Here is a 16,255-nt window from a genome sequence, read left to right as displayed (position 1 = left end):
GCGCGGAGAAAGGATGCAAAATAAAATTGTGCAAAATGCCATCAGCTATGAAAGGATTGTGTTATGCAACCAGGAAAAATTAATGGTGTGAAAAACTTCAGTAGTCTCAGTAGAACAGTGTCACACAGCACAAACATGCTTTCTCTTACAGCAAATGTCATGAATGTTGAGACAGCACAAGCAGACATCGGCAAGCCACCTAGATTGAAACTCCATTTTCTAATTAATTAAAACCAAACGTCACATACTGTTTTCTGTTCGCCATGAACACTTCACCGTAGTCGACCAAGGTGACCCTAGCAGGAAAGAAGCACGCACATCTTGTTAGAGCTTGCCAAGTATTATATGTGCTAAAACTAAAAACATCATGTAGCATGTCAGCACCAACTTGAATAATTTTGTACTCATTTAGGTATCAAAGAGAGAACTTGTGCACTGATTTTAAAAGTTACTTAATATGTGTAACAAGTAAAACAATGTTAAGCAACACACTGTATATCGTTTTCAGCAATCAACGAAAATTATGACCCATCTATAATCTATTATGTCATCATCACCATTATCCTTGACAGAGGAAAGTCTCAGCATTTTGTCTGTCTTTTGACGGGCATCATATGCTTGGCCAGTAACAGTAGTCCCTTCAAGCATGTGCACTGTTCATGACCTCATAACTCATTTCGCACAAATCCCAGCATTGAGAGGTTGAGGGTTCCATTCCTGGCTCTTCCAGCACTGCCTGTTTCTTCCGCTAAATTTATCATTTCTCAGTTGTTGATGGAGCCATGCTTGGGCAACAAATTGCAGGCCTCCATAGGAATTATAAGGCTATGAGCATTTGATTCAATCATATTTAGCTTCACCTGCTTGTGTTTCGGGTTTAGAAATGCACCTTGAATTGCCAGATGGAGGACAGTAGATAGATAACAAGTAGTAAGACATACGGCAAAGCCCACGTTAGAAGAACGCATTGCTGAAACCAAAAATAATGACTGCAAGTCAGTGTTTAATGTCAGAATGCATATTAATATTGACCATTTGTTGTTTCTATTGCCTTCAGTGGAGCCAAGCATGCTGCAGCTTGTGTCATAAAAAACTACTGTGTACAGCTTGCAAACTCAACTTCAAATTAGTGGTGCCTTGCTAGAACTTGAGGCTTGAAAGCTAGTAAAGTCTTTATCATAAATGTCTTGAATCAGGCCACAAATATGAATTCAGATATCTTTACCTGAAAAAGTGCCGCCAAGCAAACTGCATAAAGAAATCAACATGCCATTGCATACGCACCTTGAGCTTTCACGTGACGCCCAACTAACAATTACAAACAAAGGCTAGCAGTTACTTTAACATGACTTGTAATGAGCACAATGCTTACAGCATGAGGCTTCCTGCTCTACATGCAGAGCTATGCCACGCAGCCAAAAACAGCTGTGCTCTACATGTAACGAAGCAAGCATTCGGGCTGCAAGCACACGTAAATGTGACTCACTCCACATGGTAGCCATCCTCATTATCCACAACCTTGTTGACCTGTGCCCGGTACCACTCGTTTTCCTTTGGCTTGTTCACCAACAAAACCTGCATGGGCAAAGTTAAGGCATAATGAATAAGAAAAACTGAGTGTAAGCATTGCGGTGCTCACTGAAAATGCAGCACAGTGAATGCTGTTAAATACTTCTTCCTCTTTTCACAGTTAATTTGTCTACTTGTCTGATCCATGAAAATAAATTTGAACAAAGTAGTAATTTACACCACTGCAGTAACATACATGAAAAAGCACTATTTCTTTCAAAGGCCGATGATCACTACATCCAGTTCTTGTTCTGTTGTACAGATGCCAGGTCCATTTCTAAAACCATTAATCACCATCAACGCCATCATGACCAGTTAACTATAAGTCCACCACAGGACAAAGGTCTCTCCTATATCCCTTCAATTAATTAACCCTGTCCTGTGCATGTTGCAGCCATCTTATCCCCCCAGACTGATCTCATCCACCCACCTTGATACTTTGCCACCACTTGCTACACTCGCCTTCTCTTGGAATACACTCTCTTACCCTATGTGACCACTGGTTATCTCCTCATTACTTGCACTGCCTATGCCCATTTCGTCTTCTTGATTTCAACTCAGGTATCACTAGCTCGTGCTTGTTCCCTGACCCCCTCTCCTCTCTTTCCGTCTCTTGATGTTGCGCCTATAGCTGTCCTTAATGCAGTTCACTGTGCTGTCTTTCAGTTCAACCTTTTTGTTAGCCTCAGTTCAAAGTTTCCTCATGAGGGATGCTGTTAAGCTGCAACTCATGACTTGAGAGTGCCTCCGAAATTGCTTCACTCTCATGACTACCTGCCCTAGGCACTAGCTAGATGTATCCCGCTACGACTTTTAGCGCTTTGCTGCTCATCATAACCTGTTGTTCTCCTCTGAGACTGTTGAACATTGCTTTAGTTTTCTTCATATAAACTTTAAAGACTCAACACTCTACTTCACCTACGCAGGTTCTCAATCTTGTACTGCAATTCATTCAGAGTTAATCAGTAAGGCAATGTCATCAGTGAATTGAAGATGCAGCATGGAGAAACCTGTGCATACCAATGGTCAAGAGGAAGTATGGGCACAAATTAGGAGTATCCAGTAAGATACAAGGCACTAGGTCAGTGTTGTTACCAGTATAAGTAAGGTAGCTAACGCTTTCACTGCGTCGTGGGTCACTAGTGGGCCATGTCATGTATGCAAGATGTGCAGCCACAAATATCGAGTCAGGTGATGAAACTCTGAGATAGCTCAGAAAGTTTCAAAGAGCTGGCAAAAGCCATTGTGCAATGTCGCTATTGCCATCTGTTAACTCTAAACCACAGAATATATACAATATAGGTGTGACAAATTCATGCATAAAGTCTGAATCCAAATTCAAGTTTAAATGCACACATCACTTCTCCATAATCCTTATACAGTTCCTCAGAATGATGATCATTATGACATCTATCATCAATATCTTAACTGTGACCAAACTGCTGAAAAAATGACTGTACAAATGTATGAAATCTGGTATGTTTGTCTAAACTACTAGGAAAAAAGTACAAAAATTCCTTAATCTTTGCTGGGTCAACAGTTTCCTCCTACACACCGACCACCCTACAGCAGCAGGTGTTTTGTGTCAGACTTCAGAAAACAATGAAATGATAATCACTAGCACTTACAGATCCAACTTCAGGTGGCCGTTCACATGAAAGCTCGGTGTCCTGTTTCTTCAAAAGTTTCTTGATCTTTGACTCCATGATGATGAACTCTCTTCCATCTTGAGACATCTGGGGGCCCGGAGCTTCCCTCACCAAAAAGCGAGTAGGTGAGAGAACCTGCAAATGCATAACTTTATTTCATAGACTGTAACTTAAAAATGAAAAAACATAGCATCAATAATTAGATGTTGAATGGTTGTAAGGTTAGAATATGCATACGGACTAGAAGAGGTTGGGTAATCTGAAAGTGCACGTTTATTCTTGATGCTGCATAGCTTTTATGGACAAGAGATGAGGAAACAACATAAATGGATGAATGCTAAATGTGCCTCTGATTACACTGCCACTAGTAGTTGAACTAAGATCGACACTTTTGTCACAGCAAAATTTTATTACACCTAAGTTTTCTACTATATCTATATCACCCAAGCAATGTTTCAAATATGTGTGTGGTAGTAACATGCACCAAGGTACACCTATCTGCATTGAAACAGTTAAATACTTGCTTTTCCCAGATGAAAATCCAGTTTAAATATTTCTTGATGCAGAATTCATAAACAGTATCCAATGGGAACTGGCAAGTGGCTTCAGAACTCGCATTTATTTTGGCATTTTACAAAGGTAGCTTTGAAATGATGTGCCATACTTTACCACACTCTTCTTCAAAGCACTAGCTAACTGTTAACGATTAAACGGCTGCCTTCATGGGTACTCTGTAAAACGAAAAAGATATTTCTGAAAGTTTTTTTACATGTGTTTCTATGGGTCGGGCTTCCGTTCCCATACCCCTACACAGGAGTCAACCCCATGCGTAGGTGTTTTAAAAATACATCCCCTTCAAAATGACTCTTCATACTTTCATAGCCTTCTAGGATGAATTTTATTGTTCTTAGCAAAGGGACAACATCATAGGTGCCCTGTGAAATCAGACTAGTGCTTTGAAATCTTCTGCTTCCATGTACAGACTGTTCCACAATTAAGCACGCGCCAAAGAATATGCTTCTTTCAGCAAAAGTGGTGAATAGTTGTTGCTCAAATTTAGTACAGAAATGGCGTTTGCTCACCAGAATTCTTTTGAGCTAGATTTGTTTGGGGTACTTACTTGAATCAATCAAAGAAAGTTTAATATTAATTAAGGTGGAAGCCTTTAATGCCTCATTGTTGTAAGCAGGAGTTGTCGACAGAAATGTCACGCTTTTCAATTGGTCGAAATGGTCGTGACGTCACAGTGCGCGAATTTCAAACGGGCCAATTATACTTTGGCTAGTAACCACACAACCAATTAAAGGGATGGTATAGTGATGCTTCAAGTAAGTGCCTCTGAGTTTAGTTAATTGGTTACTTAACCAATTAGCCTAATTAACATTTCTAGTCAGACCAGATAAATAAATAAATCAGAGTAGGAAATTGGTCGAGTTGGGGAGTCGAACCAGGGTCTCCGGAGTGCGAGGCAAGCACGGTAACCACTCTGCCATGCCAGGTCGATGGTTTGGAATGGAATGAACAAAGGCGCGTCTAGTGAATACAGTGTCTTCGTTCACTCCCATCTTCCTCCCTTACCTTACGGTGATGTCCACCGAGATATGCGAGACAGATACATTTTCGTTCCTCAAAAACCAGCTACCCCTTCGGGCGCTGGCGTTCTGTGGACTCCCTGGCAGCGTTGCAAGACGCTGCCGCGTTTCACTCGAAGCTGATCCATTTTATCCATCGAAATTCCATCTTAACCACACATCAGTGACACAAGCAGCAACACTGCGCTTCAGGCTTTCGCCTCACCACGCTTTAAGTCAACAAAGTACCCTCCTGAATTTTTGCATCGTCTGTGGCAACAACGAAACAAAACAATCCGCTATCTCTGCGACCACACAGGTGGCGCCATACGGCACCTACATATATGGCCATATATGGCCGCCATATGGCCGCCAAATATGGCGGCCTACAAACGAGATATCTTGTTTGTAGGCTGTAGAAATTCGGCAAAGGAGGAGGAGGAGGTTTGAAGATGCTTTTCAACTGGTTTATCAGTGAACACAAATGACTCACTTTGGCTAAAACTCCGATAAATTTTCAGTCCTTCATAAACAAGCGTCTTCAAACCTCCCACAAAACCTGCCCCCGGCTTTCTCGCAACTCGATGGTCGACAAATGAGTTGGCGCCACCGGCACAATCGCTCAGCTGACAACAGTTTGTTTTCCCTTCGCTGCAGACAATTCAAATATCCTACTTTTTTTATCAATTCAGGTATGCACCCTGCATAAATGTAACATAAAACAATTCCGCCAACCAAATGTCATTTATGTGCAAAATTTCAGCTCGAACAATTTGCAAGTTTAGCTGAGAGAAGCATTCTAAGGCGCGCGTTTAACTGCGGAACACGCTGTATTCCCAAGGGCGTTAAGCCTACTTTTCACCCCCAGTCGGATCCACCTGCTGCGAACCCTCCGCTTTGTTTGTAAACATGATGTTTTAATTGGTGTATACCCCTTCTTCACGCCGCGAGCACTATGGCCGTGACGTCACGTTATTGCGGTGGCTTTATATCACGACTTTCTTACAGTAGGCAAAACAGGTTCCGCATGACCTTGCCTATATACCGCAGCTACCGTGAGCCCGCTGGCGACCGCAGCTCTACCTAGTTTGTTTTTCCCCGGGCAAAATCTAGGCTGTCCCTAAATATGAATAACTGATTTTCCCTGAAATTGCCTTTTTTTTCAAAGCTTTAAATTCCCGCATTCAGGGGCTGTAGGGAACGCCACTATGCAGCACGTGTTACGAATCCCTTTCGGCACGCTTTTCCGAATCATAATAAATTCATTACATGGAAGTGACAAGCAAAATGCCTCTATTCTTATATCGCGCACATGCGCATAAAAAAATGCGTGGCGGTTTAGCACTGCTAAGCACGAAATATTGAGCGAAAGCAGATTTTTTACAGATGGACCACCACACATCTCAAAGCGCGACTGAGGTGTCCACTGACCCAGGGTTTTAGTTATGCGCCTTTCCTTTACACTTTGCTGGTTCTGAGAAAAAGCAAAGGTGCATAACTGCTGTAATAACTAGGTGGATGCCACCGCGTACTCACAGCATGACTGAGGTGTCCACTGACCCAGTGAGCCCCTTACACTTTGCCCGGAGCTTCACACACATGCACAGACACACAAAGCTGAAACCCGAGGTGGTGGTGGTGAAAATTATCATTCATTAAATATGCAAAGATAGGTGATTGGGGTAGGGCCAAATTGGCCCTTTCCCCTCACAATACTATATATAGCACCTATTCTGGAGCCCCATTGGCAAGCAACACCGCCCGCGTCCCTTGAACCAAGTGCTTTCGCACTAAAAAAAGAAAGAATGTGAGGCGAGCCTTATCAGAGCGCAGGTGAAGACAAAATGACGTTCACAAATAAGGAAACGGTCGCACGCTGAAGATGGATGTGTGGTCCTTATATGTGAATGTTTTTAACGCGATAATGTTGGGCCTCATGTCGCAGAAAAGCCGGTGTGGTCGGCGGCGGCGTTGGCCGTGAGCGAAAAATCCCAGAAGCATTAATAAACGAAAGCATTCCGGGTCGTAGCTTGGATTAGCCTACAAGGTTTTAGCTGATCTACTAGCTGAAAGCCTCTAATGGCTCATGCTCGAGGTGTCCGTCCGTGCGATATATTAGCGTGCGAACAAAAAAAAGTCGATGTCGTCACTCATTGGAATCAGATCTGTCAGAATACGAGCTGCTGGGACTAGACATGCAGTTGTTTGTTTTCATGCGCTGGTCAGCATGTGTGTGAGAAAGCAGACGATGCAGAAGTAGGTGCGTCACAACTTTTGTGGGCCCACGTGACCATAGAGTTTCTTACTATTACCTAGAGGGAAAGCTGGCAAGCCGTCTATGGGAGTTTGCATGGAGACCCCACGTGACCACCTCAGCCACCATGGGCGCTCAAAGCATCATGGGGCGGTGAGCTACTTGTTGCGAAACTGTAACTTTTGGCCAAAAAATAATAAAAAAATAAAGCTGTTTGATAGCTACAAACGTCCTAACATTCAATATCTTGTCTAATGATTGCAACAAACGATCAGAAAAGCATTTAAGTGCAAAGTTTGCCTAAAATAAGACATGACTAGCTTTCCTATTGGCCAAGTGATGAACACTAAAAAAACTAATATTTCGTAATTAACAGGCGCACTTTTAAAAGTAAATATGTTTTCAAAAAAAATGTTGTTGTTTAGATACTTTAAGAGGTTTTTTAATGGCATTTCGGAAGAGTAAAATCTTTTATTGGCGTCGTGTGTCGTCGCGTCTTCACTACTATGGCTTTTGCACACTGCGTTCGCGCGAAAGTCGTCTGCGCACACACGAACTACGTTTTCGGAATGAAACGCCTTAGTACTGCCACTCTGTGTTTCCGAAAAACTACGACTATTCCGCAACAAGTAGCTCACCGCCCCATGATGCTTTGAGCGTCCATGTTGGCTGAAGTGCAGCGCCGCCAGCTTTCCCTCTAGGTAGTAGTAAGAAACTCTATGCACGTGACCAAGCTAAGCAGTTGATCTTCCCCCTCTGTGACGTCACTGTACAACTCGGCGTTCCGAAACCGAAACCGAAAATCGTTCACCTAAAAATGCTATAATAAATTATTCACTGTGAATATATGAATCTTTGAGTGTGTATCATGCTTCCTGGAGCCATAAGAAACGTTTGAAACTAAGAACGCGCGAACCACAAATTTGGTGTCTCCACCCCTTTAAAAACCGGCGCGAAGGCGGGGGGCGCAGCTGTGCATAGCAACCGTGACGTCACACGTTAGAACGAGCGCGCGCGCGTCGGCGGTGGCAACTGCACCGCCGCTCCTTCACCAAACATCTCGTTGCAGTCGAGTGAGTGAGACGCATGGCTCCGAAGCGGCCCAGTGATTCCGCGCCCAGTGGTTCGGGAGGCGGCAGTGGGTTGATCACAAGGCTATCGCCAGCACACTTTAGAATTTCCAAAGTGTCTTCGGTAATTTTGACTCACGTCCTGTCGTACACAAAACTTGTTATGCAGTGTTGTGCCATAGAGGTGAGCGCTCGCCACCCGTTTCGTGGCTATGCGCTGCCAGCTCTCCTGGCGGTAGCGAAGACTCCGAGTCCGGCGTCGGTGAGATCAAGAAAACGCTTTATACACTATGTACAGGGCATAACATAGTACAACATCGGCACGGGGGCCGAGAGCTACACGACGCGACTGTTCTCGCACAGCGACGCGACGACCAGCGAGACACCAACGCGTCACACCACCCGACTCCCACTCGTGAGCAGCACTCGACTCCACTCGTGAGCAGCACTCGACTCACGGTGGGTCGGTCACTTCGCTAGCTGTAGCTGTAGGCTGTAGCTGCTATCCAAGCGGCAGCGGTGGGGCTTATATAGCCTGAGGAACGGCGGTCACTCCAAACTGTCCAATCCGAAGGCAGCACTCGACGGCAGTCCGCGAGGTCCAACCAGCGACCGCGCCGGCCACCCGCTTCAAATTTTGCCGCGCGCGGTGACACCCTGGGGAAAGGGAAACCGGCGCCTCGTAGCCTGGCACCCAGCGACGTGTCCAGGCACGCTATTCGCCGATGCTTCTCCTTAAGACCCCGCTGACTTACGGCGCAGCATCGTGGCTTGTCAAGGGAGAGTTAGGGCGCGTTGCCTTGCGGCGCAGCACCAGGGCTTATCAAAGGGACGTTAGTAGGAGAAAGTTTGCGGCCTCGAGAATTGGAATCCGGGCGGGTTTCCCGGCATAACAGCAGGCTTCCGTCGGTACGGAAATGCGGCTACCGCGTTCGACAGGTGCCTCTGCAAGTTTCTACGCATACATTGGGGGAGGGGATGCACGCACAGCCGTACAAACTTGCCACACCGCTGCTTCTACCAGCTGCTTTCACACACTCGCGCCCCTGCGCCATGATGTAAAGCAGCCGTGAGTGCCGAGGCCATGGTTTAATTTCTACTTCCACCGCTCATCTGCACCCTTGCGACTGAAGGCCAGCACTCCACGCTCACGTGCGATGCCTCACAACCCGCATATCTCTTCCTCTGGGGTTGAGGTAAGAAAAAAAAAGTGACATGACGGTCACCACGTGCCCACGCGATTTTCAGCAACAGTTGTTAATGCGATATGCTGTGATTGAGAATATGAGCGCGACCTCTCATTTGTGTAGTTCCATGGCGCTCTTTTCAGTATCCCACACGCAGTCGTTTACGCACCAGCGTACGTATACAGCTCGTTTGGTCGAAAAGCCGTCGGCGTCGTAGTTAGTATAGTTGTCGGCACCGCGCGTCGGAAAAACGTCTGTCAAGTAGGGGTGTGCGAATATCAAATTTTTCGAATACGAATCCAATACGAATACTTGGTTCCGAATATCGAATCTAATATCGAATAATAAAGGACAGATGCATTTAACCACTACAAAACATTATTTGAGCACCCAAGAACATCACAGTTCTACTATCAGTGATGAAATGAACACAAAAGATGTGTGTGGCTGCACAAAAAGTATCAAAGTCTCGAACATTACTCATAGAAGAGTGGAAATATCAGAGAAGATGGCTAGTACACAGCATAAGTACAAAAGCGCGTTGCTGGGATGAACATAAAAGGTTTTCGTGAAGGAAAACCGGCTGCTCCACACGGTCAGGCAGAAGTAGCTAGTTCCCTTCTAGCTGAAGCGACTTCGCCAGCCACAAAAATGCCCTCTCACTTGACACTGAACTGGCACGTATTGCGAGGTATTTCGTGCAGAGCTCTGACTATACCAGCTTCGCAGGCATAGCCACGAAGAAGCTCACCAGCGTAGTCAGCTACTGCATGGCCCAACGTTACGCATTGATCTGAGTGCCGCTATATTGTTATGTCTCTTTTGATAGGACTTGCGGACCGAAATGAACGCCGGTGATCGCAATAGAATATTCGGCTGGGTACGAATATTCGCGTCGGATCGAATATTTGAAACAACACGAATACTTACATTTCGAATCGAATACGAATACTAAAAATTTACTATTCGAATTATATTCGAAAATTTCGAATATTCGCACTCCCCTACTGTCAAGCCAACTATTTGCCGGAGAATGTTCCAGGTGGTGTAATACCATCCAGCGTTTCGAGCAGCATAAACCTACTAAAGTTAGAGAGCTTGCGAACCGGCGACCTATAATCGGTGCTGCGAGTGTCCACCGAGATGTGTGAGACAGTTCCTCTCCTCAAATCTGATTTTCGTTTCCCTCATTACGGTACCTCTCTCTCTCTTTCCTTTCACTCCTGTTAAGCTAGAAGCCTACGGCGCCAGTAGCTCCTTTCCCCCCTTTCGGTAACTGCCGTGTCCGTTGGAAACAGCGCGTCGCGCGCTTCGGACGCTGTTCAAGATCGCGGGAAACGGGGAGCAAGACCGCGAACAGCCTTGTCAAGGTCGCAAAGGGCCGACGACTGTTTTTAAAGCGAAAGCTTTACTACTTGCACTTTCAGCCTTTGCCGTACCCAAGCTCTCCAGACCGAAACCCAGCAAGTCGCCCGTCAAATCCGGCGCGTGGCGAACCGGCGCAGGTCTGCGAGAGCGGTACACTCTCCGCCTCACCCAAGCCTACATCACGAGCCGCACGGCGACCTCATTTCCCTACCTCCCCCTAAAGCAGAAGGAGCGGGACCCCATCAACGCGCTCCTCAAGAGCTGCACGAAGGTCGCCCTCCGCCTACCCCCCAGCGCCTCTACTGCCCGGCTCCTCAACCTTTTGTTACCCACAACACATTTGAGGAGCTGGCAGAAGCCACTCTAACAGCACAGCTGACTCGCCTGTCAGGTACAGCGACAGGCCGCACTCTTGGTTTGGTTTGGTTTATTGGGGTTTAACGTCCCAAAGCAACTAAGGCCGCACTCTGCTCTGTCAGCTAGGCATCGCCCCGATCATCCATCCTACCGAGGAGACCCACCTACCTTTAGACCTGCGCTCCCATCACATCATCCATCCCATCCGTAAGAACATGCACCCGGAGCACGACGGAGAACGCAGGGCAGCCCGCGCCAAAGCCCTACACAAGCTGTACGGCGACAATTCCGAGGTAGCCTACGTGGACGTGGCAGCGTACTCGTAGGGCTCTCACATGGTCCTCGCCGTCGCTATCAATCAGGCCCGATTACTCGCATCAGGCTCCATCGCCACAGATTCATCAGAAATTGCAGAGGAAGCAGCCATTGCGTTCGCTCTCTCTCCACCTCTACCATCAAAACCCTCTCCGACTCAAAATCTGCCCTAGCCAATTTCGCTAAAGGCCTGATATCCCGCACCGCGGTTCAGCTTCTACGCTTCTGGCACCCCACCCGCCCTGTAACCTTATCTGGACACCCGCACACGCAGGCCTCCCTAGGTAACGAGGAGGTCCACTCCCTCGCCCGAGGTCTCACTTTCAAGGCTGGAGTTGGAACCCCTCCACCATCTCGGGAGCGTCTGCTCACGTTCAGAGATATCTTTACCCACTACGGAGATAGCCGACGCGTTCACGCACCGCTGGCTCCCTCTCTATCCCTCACCCAGGCCTCCCACTGGCGTCGACTCTAGACCCGTACTGCTCCCAACCCTATCCTTCTTCCCGCTACCCCGATCAGTTCCTTTCATCCTGTGAGCTCTGCGGAAAACCGGGAGACTTTATTCATAACCTTCTCACATGCCCTACCTTCCCACATCCTCCATCCCCAACCACGGCGGAGTCATACAGAGAAACTCTCCTGGCCAGCTCCGCTGCTGCTGACTAGCGCCGGATAATTACCGACGCCTTGAAGCGGATAGCCCTCCAAGGACTGTCCTTTGCCCTTTAAAGGCAATTGCCCCCTAAGGTTTGCCTCGTGCTACGTAAGGAGAGGCAGAATTTGCCCCCTCTGCATTGCTTGGCAATAAATGTTTTCACCACCACCACCTGCTTTGGCGCCTCGATAGGTTGCATGTTCCAGGAAAAGTGCGCGGTCCACTGAGTCGGGCTCTGGCAAGCACTGGGCTCCGCCCACTTGTATGTACAGCGCCATTGCACCGGTATTGGTCGAAATTGGGCGATAGCAGATTTACTAAAGCTGCGCTCAGTTATCGAAGGGATGAAAACCAGCTGCAAACAAAGAGCGAAAAAAGAGCACGCCGAGTCTCAGTCTCGGCCGCTTTTATACAGCCCTCTTTTAAACAGCCTTTTTCTCCCGTTGATTTTATCTTGTCCCGACTTTAATAAACCAGTTTTGTTTTAAGAAGCTGGACTTGCTGCCCCAAGTTCCCCCAACCGGCAACGTGTCGCCGGACGAGCGGACGAAGTGCCCTTCGTACGACTGACAGCAAACGATCATCCACGAACGTGCCATCGTTATTCGTCGATCGCTACGAGCATTCGGACCAGACATACCGTACGAAGAAAAACTTTACTCCCATCTACCTCCCTCTCCTTGTGGTATGGTACGGGTGTCCATCGAGATGTGAGACAATTACTGAGCATTTCCTCTCCTTAAAAATGCGTTGCATTCAAAGCTGGTTCCAACGGACAAGGCGTCTCGCTGAACGGGCAATGGCGTTCCGTGGGCTTCCTGGCAGCACTGCAACACGCTGTCGCGTTTCACTACTTAAGGCGAAGCTTAAAAAGCAAACAAATTTGGTTTTCTGTAGATCGCGTCGCGTTTCTCGAACGCAATGACCCCACCAAATCGCAGTCACCGCCACCAGAGAAGTGCTACGCGTGTGGCCCTGAAGTGACCCCAAATTTGCGGCACCTCGTGTGGGAATGCGAGGGGCTTCAGACAGTACGGAGACAAGTATCACCCCCCAATTACAGCTAACGACATCTTAAAACTGAAAACTCGATCGATCTGAAGGTCGCGCCGCGTTTCACGAAGACATCAACTATACACAACGCAACTCATAAGGACCGAAAAACCTGGCCAGTTAAAGCTTAAAGCCCTCCCTGGTTTAGTTGACTGCTTGAGGGACATTATATATATATATATATATATATATATATATATATATATATATATATATATAATATATATATAATATATATATATATATATATATATATATATATATATATATATATATATATATATATATATATATATATATATATATATATATATATATATGCAGTCAACGCAAGGCAAACATGCCCGGTACGCAGCTCAATGCGCTTGACCCGCCGCTTAAAAGAGCCCTTCCAGAAAAAAAGTTCGCCGAATCGTCCGGCAATCCTGAAACCATACTTTAACAGCGTCAAGCGTCCTCAGTTATTTATTATAATACTACTCTATGAGCGGTGGACTCGCGTTCAAAGATATATTCGCTTTTCTCGACCACGCTCATTACGACCGAAAGTGCCTATTGAGTGCGAACTACATGAAAGGGAAGAAATTTCGAAGAGCTCACCTTTAGAACCACAACGCTCACTCTTGGCTTCCATCCTTCCTCGCTCCTGAACGTCTCCATAACCAAATGAAAAAAAAAAAATTAAAACAAAAAGTCAGAGAGGACAGGCTAAACAAACGATGTCAGATTCAGTAACTGATAATTATGCTTTGAACGACATCATTTCTGTCCTCCGTGAAGATGCCAGTATCGCTAGTAGTTTTCAAAACTTTATGCCGCCGATTTAAATCAATGAATCCGGAGTTGAGTGCCAACACCAGTGGCCGCTTGTTTTGCAGTGAAGAGAATATCTAGAAATACCAGAAAGAAGTTGCTTTTTTTCTCGATACAAAGTTTCCTCCACGTGAACAAGATTGTACAGCCGGCCAAATCTTTAGCTGGCGTGCGTGACGGCCGCGTTTTCCATGCTCCTGTAGCTTATGACGGAGCAAACTTGCGAAAATATCTATCAAGAAGCAAAAAATCGTCCGTCACGCACGCCAGCTAAAGATTTGGCCGGCTGTACCTGGTGTGTGAGCTGCTACGATTGGAGGCGCAGTCGACAGCGCGTGCGTCAGAATCGTTAATTTAAAAATTACGAGGAACTTTAGCGGCTAAAGTGGTGAAAGGCGAAATCCCTAGTGCTGCATTCTGCTACGCGATTGTTCACTTCATATTCTGTTGGTGCATTAATTAACTGTCAATTAATGACGCTTAATCTTTGCCTTCAGGAGTGTTGCTGTTGTTGCGACTGAGAGAAGGAAAAGGAAAGTGCACGGGCCTGCCAACTGGCTCCAGCCGAGCCACCACCGCTGCCACGTGCAGACAGAGGAGAGTCAAAAGATCAGAGGAAAGAGAAAAAGGAAAGAAAAGACGCGCGTCGCAGCAACAACCGCGTCCGCCGAAGCGGACGCTGGCTGAAAAAACAGATAAACGGCCGTAGCCACGCTTCGAACGCGACAGCGTGTTGTAGCGCTGCTAGGGAGTCCACGGAACGCCACCACCCGTTCGGAGCGATGCGTTGCCCTTTGAACGCAACGCTTTTTGAGGAAAGGAAATGGAGCTGTAATTCTCTGTCATCTCGGTGGACACCTGAAGCGCACCGTACAGGAAGTGAGGAAGTGGAGTGAAAGAAGAAAGAGAAAGAGGAGCCACAATGAAGAAAATGAAAATTGTATTTGAAGAAAGGAAATTTCGCAGTAACAGTCTCACATATCTCGGTGGACACCAGTCGAAAATTGTATTTGAGGAAAGGAAATTTCGCACTGTCTTTCTCACATATTTCGGTAGACATCCGTCAAAATTCGCGCGCAGTGACGTCACGATCACTTCGACCAATCTGAAACGCGGACAAATCTGCTAACACGTCTTGGTCAGGACAGAATGAGCCATTAAAGGCTTTCGCTTTAAAATCCAGAGTGCGCTGCCTGTCCCCAGAGCAGGGTGCCCCAGACCTTTGTTATTAAAAGCCTTTAATGCCTCATATTGTCGTTAGCAGCCGTGTCGGCAGATGTGTCCGCGTTTCGGTTACGTGCCTTATATGGGCATATGCCAATCATTACTTAATCGATACCTAATCGATGGCATTCGGATGATATCGGAACGCGAATTAAGGCATTCTATGATAATTGCATGATAATTAATGACTAAATGAGTAATAACAGTTAAGCAGCTAGCCTAATTAACCTTTCTAGTCAGACCAGATTAGTAAATAAAACCGAGGAGGAAATTGGTCGAGTTCGGGATCGAACCAGGGTTTCCGGTGTGCGACAAGCCCGCTAACCACTCCGCCAAGCCAGCTCGATGGTTTGCAATGAACAAAGGCGCGTCTAGTGAATACGGCGTCTTCGTTCACTCCCATCTTCGTCCCTTTCCGTTACGGCGAGGTTCAGGTTTCCACCGAGATATGCGAGACAGATACATTTCCTTTCCTCAAAAACCAATTTACCGGCGAGTAAGGTGTAGAGCCGAACGGGCGATGGCGTACTGTGGACTCCCTGGCAGCGTTGCAAGACGCTGTCGCGTTCCACCCTCAGAGGCAACATCTTAGCCACACATCAGTGACCACACCATGCGTCGGAAAAAATTGTACCATGCCAACCACACATGGTGAAGAAACAGCCATTGCTCTAGCCATTGCGGGATCCTCGGCAGAAACCATTGTCAGCGACTCAAAATTGGCAATACGTAACTACACGTTTGGAAGAATCTCTCCACAAGCAGCACGGATTCTGCTAAATTATCAGCCCACGCGGCGCATTCGCCTAATCTGGACGCCTGCTCATGCCTCCCTTGCTGGTAATGAGGCGGCTCATAACCTAGCTCGAGAACTGTCCCGCCGAGCTGGGTCGTGCAGTCCACCCGCCCTATACTCCGGCAAGGACAGGTTGTTTTCTTACAGAGAAATCCTGCAGCACTACAGGCTTGCAAGACTCAGATTTCCCCCAGCAGATAAAACGCTTTCCAAGCAACAGGCCAAAGCCTGGCGTAAACTTCAAACTAAAACCTATCCAAATCCCCAATTGTGTAGCTTCTATTCGGATGGACTCTACTCAGACAAATGCAAAAATTGTGATGCCAAAGCCGATCTAAATCATATGATCTGGAACTGCCCGCAGTCCCTAC

At 46.7% G+C, this 16,255-nt stretch overlaps 1 protein-coding gene across 3 annotated transcripts in view; it reads right to left on the bottom strand.

Moving 5' to 3' along the window:
• Positions 1-13,749, bottom strand: part of LOC149335454 (uncharacterized) — a 61,597-nt gene extending 47,848 nt beyond the window's left edge. For all 3 annotated transcript variants that reach the window (XR_016284065.1, XM_089552139.1, XM_089552141.1), the window contains exons 1-4: positions 13,652-13,749; positions 3,198-3,353; positions 1,487-1,575; positions 249-296 (exon numbers count right to left, since the gene is read on the bottom strand). Coding sequence is in view for 2 of the 3 variants with exons in the window: in XM_089552139.1 (XP_089408265.1) it covers positions 249-296; positions 1,487-1,575; positions 3,198-3,353; positions 13,652-13,711 (353 nt within the window). In the remaining variant the exon portion in view is untranslated. The remainder of the gene's footprint in view (positions 1-248; positions 297-1,486; positions 1,576-3,197; positions 3,354-13,651) is intronic.
• Between the last annotated feature and the right edge of the window lie 2,506 nt (positions 13,750-16,255).

The sequence above is a fragment of the Amblyomma mixtum genome, chromosome 7, assembly GCF_055824585.1.
Source record: "Amblyomma mixtum isolate Tamu chromosome 7, ASM5582458v1, whole genome shotgun sequence".
In the NCBI taxonomy this organism is placed as follows: Eukaryota; Metazoa; Arthropoda; class Arachnida; order Ixodida; family Ixodidae; genus Amblyomma; species Amblyomma mixtum.
This window is presented reverse-complemented; position numbering and strand designations above follow the sequence as displayed.